General features: G+C 37.4%; 1 protein-coding gene across 2 annotated transcripts in view; it reads right to left on the reverse strand.

The window, feature by feature from the left end:
* Positions 1–6,246: 6,246 nt before the first annotated feature.
* Positions 6,247–16,161, reverse strand: part of F5 (coagulation factor V) — a 59,187-nt gene continuing 49,272 nt past the window's right edge. For both annotated transcript variants that reach the window (XM_063253638.1, XM_063253636.1), the window contains 6 exons: positions 15,768–15,871; positions 14,968–15,123; positions 12,738–12,882; positions 10,631–10,782; positions 7,934–8,116; positions 6,247–6,747 (listed from right to left, as the gene is read on the reverse strand). In XM_063253638.1, the coding sequence (XP_063109708.1) occupies positions 6,601–6,747; positions 7,934–8,116; positions 10,631–10,782; positions 12,738–12,882; positions 14,968–15,123; positions 15,768–15,871 (887 nt within the window). In that variant the 3' untranslated portion in view covers positions 6,247–6,600. The remainder of the gene's footprint in view (positions 6,748–7,933; positions 8,117–10,630; positions 10,783–12,737; positions 12,883–14,967; positions 15,124–15,767; positions 15,872–16,161) is intronic.

Genomic DNA, 16,161 nt, shown 5'->3' on the forward strand with positions numbered 1-16,161 from the left:
ACCAGGGATCGGATGCACGACTGCCTGCTTGCAAGGCAGGCGCTTATGCTGCTGAGCTAAATCCCCAGCCTACATAGTATCATCTTAGAAATATTTGTTCAAGTTACAAGATTAAAGCATATAAAGTGGACATTCAAACAGCGAGACTGCAAACAGTTTTGTTCAATGATCCAACAAAACTCAGTAATATTATTGTCTGTCTTACACACTTAAATTTACATGCAGTTATACCATTTAGAGCACTTTCTTTTCCTCTCTTTTGTACAATGACTATTACACATTTTGGGTTTTATTGCTCTCACAGTTCTTATTGCTTTTTTTGGAAGAGAGTAAAACCAAATGTGACTTAACAGAACAGAATCGGTTAAATCAAAAGGGTGGACATAATAGATAATGTAAAAACATAATACAAGGTGATCAACAATGGTTACCATAATGCCTCCTGCTATCTCAAATAGAATTGCCTATATCATCAGTTATAATAAAATTGAACAAAACAGTAAAGAATGAAACCAACAAAACTAAAACATTGGAGACATTACAGGTCTTCAAAAGTAGATAACAGTCAACCAGTATGGGCGTCAAAATGAATCCCACTATCTTCACAGCTGTTGCCTAAACTTTCAAACCTGGTACTATCAAGCAAAGCAGAATAGAGGAACATCAGTCAAAATAAGATGGTGAGAGCAATACAGGGCTTCAAATCAAGTTAATAGAATATCAGAGTGTGTTACTGTACTATAATATACCCTGCTTTTTAAAATTTATTTTTCCTTTAATTAAAAGGGTAAAATTAAAAAAATAAATAATAAAATGGAGATTGAGATAAAAGAGGGCATAACAACTAAACAGTGCAGATCAATACATAACCATTTAAGCAAATTAGTGTTTCACCACAAGATAATCCCGACATAAAAGTAGTTACCATATGTCTGTTTCCTTGAGATCTTTGAGTATAACTTCATATACTGTAGCATCAAATATATCAACGCAATGTATAACCATTCAAGAGAATGACAGTATTACAGGGTATTTAAAATCAACTAGCAGATAATGAACTATGGTTTCTGTATAATCTCCTTGTCTATAAAAGTTTTTGTTTAAACTATCACATAAATAAAATCCAGTGAGATACAACATGTTAAGACCTATGGAGACAGAAGAACAAAAGCTTGATGGGACTTCGAAATAAGATGATACCAAATCAGCACTACCTATTATAATGTCATTTTCTCCAAGATAGCTGTTCCTATCATCCAATCTTCTCTGCCTCATTTCTGTTGAGCTCTTCTTCTGTCATTAGTTGTTACTTTGTCTTCTTCATTTTGTTTTTTGCTCCATTCATTGTGGCCTCTCTGCCACTATTTCTGGATTCTTCGTATTTTTCTTTTTTAGAATATCCTGCAGTATTCTCTGTAGAGGTGAATTGGTGGCTGCATATTCCCCTAGTTCCTCTTTATCCTGAAAGCACCTTGTTTTTCCATCGATTTCCAGGGATAGTTGTGCAGGATATCTCAATCTTGGCTGGAGGTTATTATCTTTCAAAGCTTGAATTATTTCCCCCCACACTCTTCATGATTTGATGGTTTGTGCTGAGAAGTCTGCTGTAATTCTGATGGGTGTTCCCTTGTAAGTGATTTGTTTCTTGTCTCTGACAGCTTTTAATATTCTGTTCTTATATTGGATTTCTGGAATTTTGATTATTATATGCCTGGGTGTACCACTATTTGGGTTGTAGGTAGCTGGAGTCCTATATGCCTCATATATCTGAGTATCTTTACCGTTCACTAAGGGAAATTCTCTTGGATTATTTCTGTGAATAGCTTTTGTAGTCCATTTGTTTGTGTCCCCACTTCTTCTCTTATGTTCTTAATTCTTAAGTTATAGATCCTCTTATCATCTTCTAGTTTTTGTGTTGTTGCTGTTTGGTTTTTTGTTATTTTTAAGAAGTTTTTCATTTCATGCTCCCACATTACAAATCTGCCCTCCAGTTCAGATAATCTGTCCTTAGTTTCTTTCAAGCTGTTATGCCAGTTTTTGATAGAGTTTTTAGTTTCCTGGTAATCTCTTTTAACCTGCTTCACGTATTCTACGTGTTCTCTATTTTCTCCATCAAATAATTCTCCCCTCTTTTTCTGTTCTTCCATTCTACCATCTGCTTTTTCTTGGGTGGTGCTTAGCATTTCTCTGACTATTCTGCTTATGTCTTGCTTTAGGTCATTAATAACTTCATTCCTGAACTCGTCTATGAGGCTCTGGAGATAGCCTTTTATGTCTATTGGTGGCGTGTCTGCTATTGCCTGTTTCTCAGGATTGGTGGCCGAGGAGCCTTTCTTGTTGCTCCCTCTTCCCATATTCTTTGTTCCTTATATATGCAAGCATATATAGGAGGCCCAGCTTCCTTCCCTGTCAGCCACAGTCTGACTGAATTGCGCCAGCTAGGTGTTCCCGCCCACCACAGCGCACCAGGGAGTTAGGACCAGGCAGTCTATGTGGGGCCCGCCCCTCCAGGTCAACCTACCAAAAGGCCTCACCACTAGGGTGCACCTCCAGGCGCTGGGACCTGGGTTGTGCTAGCCTACTGGGTCTCAGCCAGCAGCGTCATGTAGGCTAGGCACTGCTCACCAATCCCACTTGAGAGGTGGATACATGACTGAAGTCACTGCAGGGCGCTGTTCCAGCAAGTCTGCCCAGTCCCAGAATGTCCTCTGTTGGCGCCTCCTAGAACCTGGGAGAGTCCCAGTTTCCCTCACTCACTGGAGGTCGATGCACAGCTCCCCACCTGCCCAGCTCTTAACTCCATTCACTGATTGTTGTTCTCAGTGGTTTTGTGTGTCTCTCTCCCTACAGAGCCAATTCAGATGCAGCCGCAGCGGCAGGAAACCCAAATCGCGGCTTTCAATGGCACGGGCTCCAGCTTCCACACTCAGGCTTTATCTGTTCCTGTTATAGCACCAGAACTGCATTCCCAGTTGGTATCTCTCAGCCCAGTTCATTCTTGGGTCAGCAGGGTATATCTCCTCTTGGTTAGGATTCCTCCCTCTGCACCATTCCTGGATTCTAAACTGGGTCTCGGAGAAAGCCTGTGTAGCTGCTGCTATCTGTCTGCCATGTTCTCTGGATCTTGTTATTATTTTTGTAAGCACATTTTTCATGCCTTTTGTGCTGGCTGCTGATTTTTGCATCATCTGGCAGTTGTTGGATCCATTTTTCATGTTCTTTTATTGATTTTTAAGATATGTGTGAGTAATTGTTATTTGAGATCATCCTTATCTTCTAATTCTGATATTCTGATCTCACATTAGTTCTACTGCCTATGCTTTCAGTATAATTTTTAAACTCCTGGATTTCTGTTTGGAACCTTTTCATGGGCTGTAATTCTTTGTTAACTTGATCATTCATGTTTTGTGTCATTCTGTTTTACTCAGCTACCTTTTTCAGTAGTGTCTTCTTAACCTGCTTGTTTTATTTATTACACCCATTATCTGTTTAGCTATATTTTCTCTGAGCTATATTGACTTGGTTTTTGATTTTAAAAATTGTTTTGTTAAGCTGTCTAATAATGCAGCTGTGTAGCTTTTGCTTTCCTCCCTGTCGTACCCCTGCTGTCAACTTTGGCGGGGGTTGGCAGTTTTGGGTGGCATTTTGTGGTGTTTCTGTAGTTTTTGTTCATTTGTTTTGTTTTATGCTTCAGTTTGTAGTCACTTATGATGGGACGATTTTGTTGCTAGTTTGGAGCTCTCTTTAGTTAGTACTGTTTTTAGTGATGCACTCACGGCATGGCCAGCAAGAGTCCTTTGCCTCTCTCCCAAGATCTGACCACCTCTGTTAATTTGGGCAGGAAGGATTTAGTATATTTAGCCTGGTACCCATTTCACTGGGAATGGACCATGGTATTGTTAGTGTCACAAATTTGAGTATTGACATACAAAGAAAGCCTATTAATAGCAACAACTATGAGACTCTGGCAGTATCAAAAAATGAGCAGCAGTAATATTGTCCAAGAAAATTAGATATTGACATACCACAGGACCAATAATATAACTTTATATTATATATTATAATAATCTTAACTTTAGAAACCTATAATTATAGTATAAACAGTAAGACAAGCCAAATATAGACGTACAACAAATATATACTCCATGCAATAACTATACCTCTACTAATGATAGAAAATAATTCAATGGTAGTAACTTAGTGTTAACTAGCTATCTAAAGATTAATAAATCTTAATGGTTATACTTTAAAGATAAGTGGGGTTGGAAATGGGAGAATGCAAGAAGAAAATTTGAAAAATTAAACAATGGGAGATGAAGAGGAGAAGAAACAAAATACTCTATCAAGGAGTATAATGAAATTTATAGAATTAGGTAAAGATAACAATAAAAATCAAGTGAGAAATATAAGAAGAATCTGGAAAGTAAAAAAATAGAAAAAATTAAAAGGAAAAATATGAAAAGAAAAGGGGAAAAAGAAGAAAGAAAAAAAGAAACATCCCTAACCCTCAATAACTAGTGAGGAAGGAAAGAGAGGGAGAGAGAGAGAGGAGAGAGAGAGAGAGAGAGAGAGAGAGAGAGAGAGAGAGAGAGAGAGAATGAATATGACTCCAAAAACAGAATATTTTTTCTCTGTACTTTTGAATGAGTGGTTGCCTTTGATGTTCTGAAGTTGTAGAATCTAGTAAGTCATAGTGTTCTCTGCCTAGCCTTACAGCCTGTGGGTTTGTGTGCCTCTCCACTGCAGAGCCTGTATCAGTGTCTACACCAGGATGTGTCCTTGCTCATGTTGGTGGATAGGGAAGGCAATCAGACCTCAGATCTGTGCTAGATGCAGGCAACATGGAAAGGTGCAAGTACACACTGCTGATATTTTCAAACCCAGCCATCTCTGAGCACACAGCTCAGCTGGGGCTGGCTTCTCCCCACTGATGGTGGGGCCATGTCCTTCCTGGCATGAGCTTAAACTTCTAGGAGATCTCTTTCTAGCTTCCTGCCTGCCTGTGGCTTTCTGCCGTGGCTCTTTCTCACCCAGTCACTGTGGGAAGATAACGATAAGAACTCTGATTGTAAAATTGTTTTCTAATTGTTATAAACTTCAGATTTAAGTAATCAACCTCTACCCCAAATGCCTGATTAAAAACTCTCTGACAATTTGGCAGATGTCCACGCTGGAATCTCTCTCTCATTGTTACCTGCCATGTGAAGAGTCCTCTCAGAGTAAAACCACATACTTCTTTTGCAGTTAATAGCCTTTGGCTTATGTCACCACCCAGTCTACCAGTGTTGCTTCCTGAATCTTCTAGCCCTGGGTGCTTGCTTTGCTTCTGTGGAGCCAGGCTCCCCTCCCCATGAGCCATGAGCCAGGGAGCGAGTCCAGACTTCTTAGTTAGTTTTCTGTATTACAGATCATCTCTCCCACTTTTCTGTAGCTTCTAATTTTCCCGTTTCTTCCTTCCTGATTCCCGCTTAACTATTTCACTTTTTTTTCTTTGCCAAGTTGTTATTTTCCAGCATCTGAATTCTGGATCTTGGAGAGGCTAACTTTTGCTATTGATCACCACTCCACAATTTCTCCTTGTGGTTGTCTTTTGAAGCACTAAATTTTGAAGACTGTCTAGCCTACCAAGTATGCCAAAAGCCTCCCAGTCCCATCACAACTATAGGGTCATTGGATGCCAATGCAGATAAGATGAAACAGGAAGCTGCTGGAGGAAGAGACTGGAGGAGTTTGAGGCCATAGGGAGAAGGGCACTAAAAGAAAATTGAACTGCTTGCCAGTTTGGCATGGAGGCAGTTACAACAGAAATAGCTGGGTTTGGGCCAGCAGTTCCAGAGTTCTATTTTACAGCTATGCGCTCTTCCTTTTGTGAACCTGATTTGCAACAGTGTATTAATGTAGCACCAGCTAGAATGAAGCCAAAGCTATATATTCTGTTCTCCCATGGCCACTTTGGTTTTGTTTCATGTCTAACAATTGCTAACCTTGAACATCAATATGTATAGCAAGTCTCCAGAGAAACTCAAGTCCAGGTGTACTACTAAGAATGTGCTTGCATGTTTCCTTGCTTGTGGAGACTCAGAAAAGTCTTATAGCATAGAAAAGATGGGACATTTTAAACATTTATCATTTCATGTCTCTGCTATCAAGACATATAAACCATTAAAACTTATCTTTGCTTCATTTGTTCTTAAATCTTGGTTATTTTAGAAAAATGAAGAAATGAAACTTTTCCAGGTCTATAAGTGGTTTGCAAAAGTAATGCCTCTTTTATTAATGTGAACAGGATTTTAAAAAATATAATGAACCATATTAGATGAATATTATTTTATATAGCATTTTAATCATTGCAAAAATAAGCCATTTTATTGCTTCTTGATATTTCTCATCTAATATTCAAATTAACGTAGAAATGAAAACCACCATCTCACTTAATGGCAGCAGTGAGTTACATTATAAAAGTTTCTTATATAAAATTTTATTTTCTAATAGAAAAAATAGAAAAATTTTAACATCTAAAATAACCACAAAATACACAGCTCACCCTAGATATTTTGAGGTCTTAAAAAGTCTCTTCTGTTTTTTTTTGAATATTCAGTTTTAGTAAATATCACAGCCATATAGTTCCAGGCGAAGTGCAATACTCTGGTTCCATGTTTTAGGAATGATGCGGATAAACCTGGCAATGATTGGTGGATTGAAAAAGTTCTTCATGTGTCCGTTGACATTGCTATTTCCTTCAAAGACCTGAAAGCAAAATGAGAAATATAATTTTCAGTGTTGGTGCAGTGGATCTAAAAATGTGGCAATTTCCTATCCTTTTAGTGCAAACTGAGGGCATCAAATAAGAGAGGCTAAGGGAATGAGAAGAAAAAGAATCAAGATATATCATGTAGGCGTACAAACTGCCTATGATGAATGTGATCATGATGTATGCCTAAAATGTACCAATAAACTTAATTAATTAAAAAAAATAACACTATCATAGAAATGATCGTCAATTAGTGTCTGCTGGGTAGAACCTTTTAGGGTTTTAATTTCACCAGTGATGAATCAAATTAAAGAAAAATAAATCTGACACAGTGCTATGTAACAGCATGTTCTAACGGTTCTCAGCTCCTTTTTAGCTACATGACTTTGAAGAAGTTAATTATATTCTCTTGTTATCCATTTCTTCATCAGCAAAAGAAGGATGATAAAAAATTTGACCTCTAAAAACTGTAGAGTTATAAAAGTGTATGTAAACACATGACAAGTGCCTCTAAGTGTTGAGAAGAAATAAGAGATTAGTGCCCATAAGAGATTAGCTACAAACATTTGCAGTATCACCGTATATTCCTGTATATTTATCGTTTCTTAGCATATGGTCTATATCCTCAACTAAACATTTAAAAATTCCTTAGCAATTTCTCCAAGATTTGCACACACATAGAAGAAACAAAAGCACTTATTTTTGACAGTGGTGCTTACTGTGGTGTGAGCTCAATCGAGTATAGTGAGAAATAGACCAATGGAAACAGATAACAAGGGATTTAAAAAATGAGAAATGGGTATAAATCATTAACTGAGTTAAGTGCTGAGCTTTTGATGAGAATTCATTAAATCTCAGTTCACTTTTCCTACAGTTCTGTGCCCACTGGATTTAGTCCAATTTCCATTCTGTTTTTATGCCGTTATTTCACAGTAGAAGATTTTGTGGATATCTTCACAATCTTTCTCAGTCAGAGCTAATTAAACTCGCACTGCCCCCTGGGATTGTGTCTTGTTTTCATACGTGGCTCAGTCAAGGCAGAAAGATGATGTACAGACTAGAATTTAGAAGCTTAAAGAGGGTCCACATGTTGGTGCATAATTGTCAATAACAAGATACTATTATTCTCAACATGGAACAGTTTTCAGATTGGTTTCTCTTTGCCCAGAAGCCAGCCCATACCTTGTCCACCATGAAGGATTTCTCCCTGTAAGATTTCCATTCCACGCCCTGGTCACTGTAGTAAATGGTGTAGCTCTTCACATACATTTCAGAGGACAGAGACTTGCAGCCCTGTGTTACAATCCCAGTTACCTTCTTGATTTTGAGCAGATCAACTTGTAACCACTGTTGGTTGTTGTTTGCCTATGACGATAATGCAAGCACATGGACAAATACAATATTAGAAACTTGCTTTGTTTAGATCAGACTCTTTAGGAAAGCCCAGAGCGCAAATGGATTTCTTTTCTGGCTCATACCCTCGGATTTATGGTCTTTTAGAAGACTTCCATATTTTTTTTCTTGTTTGTTGCTATAAGTATAGATATTTCTATTAATGTAATTCAGGCCTCATACAATAGTTGTTTGTTTCTTTATATCACTTATTGTTCCAGAACAGTAGTTTTTAGTTTACTTTTCTAGTATTTATAATTAGGCAAGTGACACAGTTGGTATTCAATAGATACTTGCTGAATTCAAATACTATGATAATACTGATGTAGAATTATCTGGGAAATAATTGGATAGCATCCTCTATTTAACATACTTCAGAAAAGCGCAACTTTTCTTTCCACTGCTATTATTTACTGCCCTTAATCTAACATAAGGGCTAATCATGTTCAGTGATATGCACTTGGAGAGAGAAAGTCAGCAGGACTAACTGATGTTTTGAGTCATTTGAGATGAATTTTCATCTTTGAGAGACTTATCATGCCCAAGAGATTTCATTGAGCTTTATATAAAAGAATAAATATTGATGTCTTTCCTCATTATTCTGTGGATGTATGTGCATCTTTTTAGATGTCTGTGTATTTACACGTGTACACTGGTAGGATATATTTAAAAACAAATTAATTAAAATGATTGTAGTAGAACTTTTATTAATTTTTTGACACCCTTTAGTGATATCTGGATGGTGTCTTAAGTGTGTCTTCAAATTGGTGTTGTATCAGGAAACCGGATATAGGTAACTAAAGGGTTTTTGCTGTAATAAATAAGATGGGGACACTTTAGTCAGGGAGAAGTGGACATTTGTGTGCCTGCCTGCATGTGTCTAGCTTTAAGTCTCTAAAGAAATTCTGTAAATATATTTTACATGAATAAAAGGATAAGTGAAACATACTTAAGTAGATTTAAGAATTCTGGATTTAGGATAGCAGCATTAAAAGTTAAAATTAGCAAATTTCACTTTTCAGTTTTTCTTATATTACAGAGACTGAGAACAAACTATATGGGGAATAATTTTTTAAGGTTGTGAAATGGAGAGGTGAGGAAAGATTGGGTGACATCTCTCTTTAATCATTTATTATTTATAACATATAATAACAAACATAAACATAATGTAATATAGTATCTTAATTATTGTAACTTCTTTGGGTATCAGTTTTGCTCATTGAAAAACTGAAAAACAATGTGTTTGGGCTGCTTCAAATGGAGAAAAGACCACTGTGTGTTTATTGGGAAAGGATTTCCAGTTCTGATCCTATGACCAAGCTAACCTAAAATTACTTCATTTTTTTTTTGTATTTAGACTGAAAAGGAAAAGTATGAAGCAAAAGCCTCATAAATAACCTGTTACTGTAGTATCTGCTGGCTCCATGATGGGCCAAAATGAGTTTTGAGGCTCAGAGGCAGAGAGGGGTCTCTAACAGTGTGTAGGGTACTTGTACAACTATTCTTTTTTCCTTTCTAGTGGCCTAATTTGAAAACGGGACCTGGGCTTCTCTAGAGTACAGGGAACTGGAATGTAGGTATCTTAAGGGAGGAGAGTAGAAAATACTACAGAGCGAATTCTAAGGAAAGATTTGGATTTAGTTGGTTAGAGGGACCCTTAAGTTACCTGGGGATTCTGATTCTTTAGGTCAATTCAGAATGAAAACCAAATAAACTATGAACAGTTACCCTAATGTTAGGTCACCTGAGTTACTCAGTGGGTTGATATCAGGAAAAACATAACTCTCTGGAAGTGTTTGTTTAGATCACTGATTTATAATTCTAGTTTTGCAACATTTTACCATGCCCCCAGTCATCTCTAGGAATGTCTTAAAATATGCTCTTAAAAAATGGGCACAAAGGGGCTGGGGATTTAGCTCAGTGGCATAAGCGCCTGCTTTGCAAGCAGGCAGTCGTGAGTTCGATCCCCAGTACCGATAAAAAGGAAAGAGACAAAAAAAAAAAAAAAGGCACAAAAAAGTTTAAACAGCAAGTTTGAAAAAGTTTTAAAATATTTTTAAATTGTGAAGAAGCAAAACAAGAAATGTTATAAATCTAAAGCATTTATCGCTAATATTATCTGTATTAGGAATTGGAAACTGCAGCCATGATAATGCATTTATGTACTGTTAATAGCTGCTTTCATGTGTCAGTGGCAGAGGTGAATAGTAGCAGAATGTTTGGCCTATCAAGCCTACAATACTTTTTAATTTTAATCTTTATAGAAAAATGTTGTCCCCTCATGCTTTAAATCAAGGCTAGACCAAGAATAATAGCGATGATAAATGACTTTTCTCTGCATTGATTTCTGCAGACATCTGGGATTCTCAGACTTTGAATTTTCATCTGAGACATCGGACATGATCCTTCTGCTTCCCAGACCCCCCTACTCCACTGTTTGCTTCTGGGGGTGCCCAGAGAAGGATTCATTCATAGGGTCTGTATCACCTTGGCTTGCCAGGCATTCACTCGGCCCTGGGCATTAAGGCGGGCACGGGAAGGTTCCCAGTAATCTCCCCACCACGATTTTTTAAATGAGGAGGCTGTGATTTGTTTGTTTTCTATCTTTCCATTCTCCATACCCAGCGGTGTGGAGCATCCTGTGAAGAAAAAGGTAATGTGATTAGTTATGCACAAAATTCACAGCATGGTGTTTCATAATTCAGAATCAATAAGAAATAACATTACTACCAATTAACAACAAAAACTATCACAGTGATGCACATTCATTGAACTCATGGGGCAAACACTGCTCTCAGGTATGAATTTATTCTTTAATGTTCAGTTACCTGCATGTTACAAAGAGGAGGGCAAAATTACAGCGAGAAGTGTAATTTGTCTAACATAGGGCAGCCAGAATTGAAAATTGAATTCAGACTCATATAGTAGATGGTGAATATAATGTACTAAATATTTAAACTCCCTTTCCTTCCTTCAGACTTTGCTCTGAGGCAGACAGTAATTTCTAAACCATTCATATAGGCCTATGGGGTGACTGCCCTCTATCACCTGAGTTTGTGTAGTTACTGATACTCTATGATATCTGCACAGTGAAATAGCAGCCTAATGGTGCATTTCTGAGAACACATCCCCGGGGTTAAGAAATGCATGAATGCGTGGCAGTGTATGAAAAAACAGCCTATTTTCTTAACAAAAATGACAAAGCCATATAGTGGCGTGTGGTAGTCACCATCTAATACTTTGAACGTCAGGGCCAGTCTGTTAGTGTGAGAGGTGGAGGAGTGAGCTAGTGCAGTAACTGCCCAACACCCACGACATTTTTGTTCTCTCTGCTGAAACGTTCAGAAATTGACAGAAACCCTAAAATGAACACCTACCGCTAATACAGGCTGCATATATAACAAGAAAACAATGCTTGTACAGAAGAGAGGTGTTTTAAATAAATTAATGTTGCATGCCCCATTTTGAGTAGCTTGACTCCATGATATGTACAAGTCTACCATTTACACTATGTGCCACATAGGAAGAAAGAAACCTTAATGATTTTTGAAACTATTTCAAAGAGTTTTCCTGCCTATAGAAAAGTTTAATTTTATATGGGAGGTGTTACATACTACCGCTTTATGGATATTAGCAAATATCCATATCCGTATCCCTCATGAATGCCAAGAGTATAGTGTACCATTATCTGTACCGATAAAAACTGTTTCAAGGTCCAGCTACTTTCTCCTCTGAGTTACTGCTTCTTCCCCTGTGGCAAGGTGCTTTAGCTTTCCAACGGTGTGACAAAAGCAAGTTTCTGTGTGATCTATACCAATCCCTCAACTCTTCAGTCTTTCAGGAGCCAACTGGGCCTGTTTCAGCTTGGGCATGGGGCAGCTGCTATAGCTTCTTACCTCAGACTGCTGGAAAGATATTATTTTTTATGTGTGCTTTGAAGTGGACAATATTGGAAAGCATTGATTTACGTATCATAGAAAAATAGTTCAGACTCTTTAAATGTCACTGTTATATATAGTAGATTTTATTATGACCACTTCGGACTACCTGGATTTATTTACATAAGAGGTTGTGTTACATCCTCTGAAAAACAGTAGCTTACAAAAAAAGGACTTGATTACCAATATAGGGTACAAAAGAGGATATAGAGCATCCGTTTAGGAAGTTGAAAATCAGATCCAGATTTCAAAAGTGTTCATGAACAGCAAGATATGCTAGTAATGTTGCTAAATACTTTACTGCATTAAATTCAAAGTAACTACAAGACATTGGAAGAGTAGAGCCTAGTTTGAATCTCAAGTAGTTCTTACTGAAAATGGATTGGTGGAGAGGATTCCATCCTAGGACCTTTCCTTGGAGGATCATGGTGATATCTGTATCAACTAGGATTGTTCACAGAGGTGCTGCCCTCTGGCTGGTGGGACCAGATGCAGTCAAGGCCATATGGAAGAATTTACCTGAGTGGACTCTGTTTCCTGATTTTTGTGGAGCCTAAGTCATGAAAGAGAACTAAGAGTTCCTTGTATTTCCTCACTCATGCCAAATCTGGAGCACCTGAGTATCAGTAAGATGATAACACATCTTTGTTCCTTACCATTAACCTCACAGCCTTGCAGCTCGAGTCGAAGGGTAGGTCTGTTATAGAATCCTGTTGGAGTTATCCTAATATATCTAGCCACAATAGGTGGGTCAAACTCATTCTCTTTTATTGTAGAGGCATCTGAATTACCATCAAAATACTAGAAGAAAAGAGGAAAGCTTAGTTATACAACAGCTCTCTGTGAAATGACTTTATAATAACGTTTTCATCTAATTTAATATTATAATACTAAATTCTTATGGGGTTTGAATCAAGTCAATTTTATTAAAAAGTTGAGGATGCTTCTTCCAAGAAGATGATGTACTTTGCCCTGTTTGTTCCTGCTGTGTACAACTAATTATCCTGGGTACAAACATTAAAAACACAAGACTCTGAACAGTGGAAACAGGAAAAGATATTGACAGGGTTTCCAAGGACCCAAGGGAAAACACGGTGGTGGTGTCCCTGGGTTCTAGTTTTCTTTTATGTATTCTAGTCCAGGAGATGAAGAAGACAGCAATCTGCAAACACCAATGGACACAGACAACACTCCAACCAAAGGACTAGGAAAGGACAGCCTAACTAAGCAGAAAAGGTCCAGACAATAACTGTTCTACATGAGCCCAAAACCACAGAAAAAATGATAGACCATTCCAAAACTAGCAGCAAAGGCAGAATGGGATGACTTATGTTTGTCAGACTAACATAAGTTAGTTGGGGATGTGTCTGAAGTCTAAGATCGGAATCCGCTCCTGTCCCTAAAGATACTTCTACCCCTGAAGTATCCACAGAAACCACATTGGGACCTCAGTTTCTATAGCTGCAAAGAGAAGCTTGCTATAAATTGCCAAGGAAGGCAAATGGGAGACCTCCTTCCACCAGGAAGGAACCAGAGAGGCTATAACCTGTGCTTGTTCCAGGGCATTGTCAGAAAAACACCAGCTCAAGCAAAAGAGCAGATATCAGTAAGATAGAAAATAGAAGAACAAGACAATAGGAAAAAACCATAAAAGAACTGGTTCTTGGAGGAAAAAAGTAGACAATCTTTAGCAAAACTGAGAAAGAGAAAGAAGAGATATGAATTACAGTGTCAGAGATGAAACAGGCCAATATCACTAATAGACCCTGCAGACATGAAAAGCAGAATGAAATACACTGTGGAAGAAATCAATAATTTATTTAGAAAAAACCCGCAAAATGTCACAATTCACCCAATATGAAAAGGATAATTTGAATACTTCTATAAAAAATTAAATTTGTAATTTTAACTCCTTTCTCTCCCTAAAAAATAAATCTCCAAGCCTAGATAGTTTTGCTGGTAATTTCTACCAGATGCTTAAAGAATTAACACAAATTGTAGAAATCTCTCCCAGAATATAGAAGGGTATAGTTACCAATTTCTTTTATGAGGTTAGTATTGCCATGATATCAAATCCAGAAATAGGCAGTACAAAAAAAATCATAAAACAACTAAAAAATAAGACACAGTAATATTCCTCATGAATGCAGATACAAAAGTCTTTAGGCTATGGATTCAGCTGCTTTGTTTTTTCTCCTAATATTGATTAGAAAGAACCATAATTTGAAATTTTCATGATCTGACCTGTTATTATTAGAAATACATAAATGATAATAAAGCAAAGTGTTAGAATAGTAAAGGATTTCCATAAGATACAAATAAACAGATTCAGGTTATTGGTCCAACAATGGCAGACAGATTCCTTGCATTAAGGTTTCTTTTTGTGGGGGAGAGGGACTTTGAGACGCGGGGAAGAGTTAGGGCTCCTGGCTCAGCCCGTGAAAGAACCAGCAAGGGGGCCTCATTCCTTAGGCATGGTCCCTAATAAGTCTGAGACTAATAGAGCCTCAGAGCATCACAGGCATAAATACTACTATTTAATTTCATGTACACTGAAATTAAAAATAAAATGTAATAGTAAAACTATAGCAAAATGTAATAGTAAAATCAAAACCCTTGGCACATTTCTAGCATAAGCTTGAGAAATGAGTCCAGTACTTTATTCTGTACATAATCTGCTAATCTGGTGGGTTTTTAAAATAATAAAGTGATAGTTTTCAATATTTGTGGAGTTCTGAAGTTTCAGTAATTCTGCTTCTCTCTTTAGTATGTAGTACACAGACTGCCATCATACTATCACTTTCTTCCATTAAAGCCTTAGAAAGTTCTCCACATTTCCTAGACACGCTAGCGTAAGTTTTGAACTTAGGAAGCATATACACAGACCATCACATTCTGCGTGCTGTTTCCTTTGAAGATCTGCCAGCTGCTACGGTCAGAGCTATAAGCCACATAGAACTCGGTGGTGTACAAAGACTTGAGGTAATGTTTGGCACCCTGGGTCTGGATCCCTGTGACAATGACTTCTTTTTGCATGTCCACCTGCAACAGACGTCAGATGTCAAGAAAGTTGCCAAGGTATATTAATCACATGCTGCTTAACTCACAGGATAATCAAATTTCTTAAGAGTGAAAGAAGCAACACCCAAGATTTTCTTTTGTTTGTTTTTTTAAAAATATTTTTATTAGTACATGCATGCAGTATACCATGATTACATTCCTTGTGTGGAGCTGGCACATGCACAGAACACATTTTAATTCTCTTTTCATCTGCTTTCCCTTCCTCCTCCTATCTCGTGATCTCCTGACCATTTGAGAAAGATCTATCTCCCTACTTCCTATTATCTACCTTTTATTTTAGCAAACTGGTAAAATGGGTAGATGCAGTCCATATTTGAGTACAGCCTGGACTTGAATCCCGTTCAACCACTAACTACCAATGTGGTACTTTGGTAAGTTATTTACATCTTTCTGTCTTTGATTTTTTTAATCTATAAAATGAAATATTACTTAGATCCATCCTCATAGGGTTGATTTTGAGGATGTAAAGTGCTGAGAAAAGTGCCTAGCAACTAGTGATTTCTGTTTCTCTAACAACATCACAAGAAAGACAAGAAGAAATCATTAAATTACTATCATGTCTAGTATTACAACCACGTGAATATTGTCAGGCTAATTAGACATACCTGGATCCAAGGTTTAGAGCCAGTTTTTAATCTGCTATTTTCTACACTCCAGGCATTATATGATCCAGTATTGTTTAATCTTGCTAATTTGGGCTCCCAATAACCTAAATTTGAAAAAAGAAAAAAAAAAGCCTTCTGAAAAAAAGAATTTTTTCCCAATACATAGGGACTGAGCCTAGGACCTATACACTGAGCTGCATTCCCAGCCTCTTTTAAAATTTTTATTTTTTGAGAGTTGGTCTTCTTAAGTCACTATGGTGCCCATTCTAAACTTGCACTTGTGGTCCTCCTGCCTCTGCCTGCCCAGTGTTGAATTTTTAAGACGATCAGCAATCTCTCAAGTGAATTTGGTCCAGCACAAAACCAGATCACTGAAGAGTTTGTTACAATTAGG

This window comes from Cavia porcellus, unplaced genomic scaffold (assembly GCF_034190915.1).
Source record: "Cavia porcellus strain 051 isolate PalLab524CR breed Dunkin Hartley unplaced genomic scaffold, mCavPor4.1 scaffold_7, whole genome shotgun sequence".
Lineage (NCBI taxonomy): Eukaryota > Metazoa > Chordata > Mammalia > Rodentia > Caviidae > Cavia > Cavia porcellus.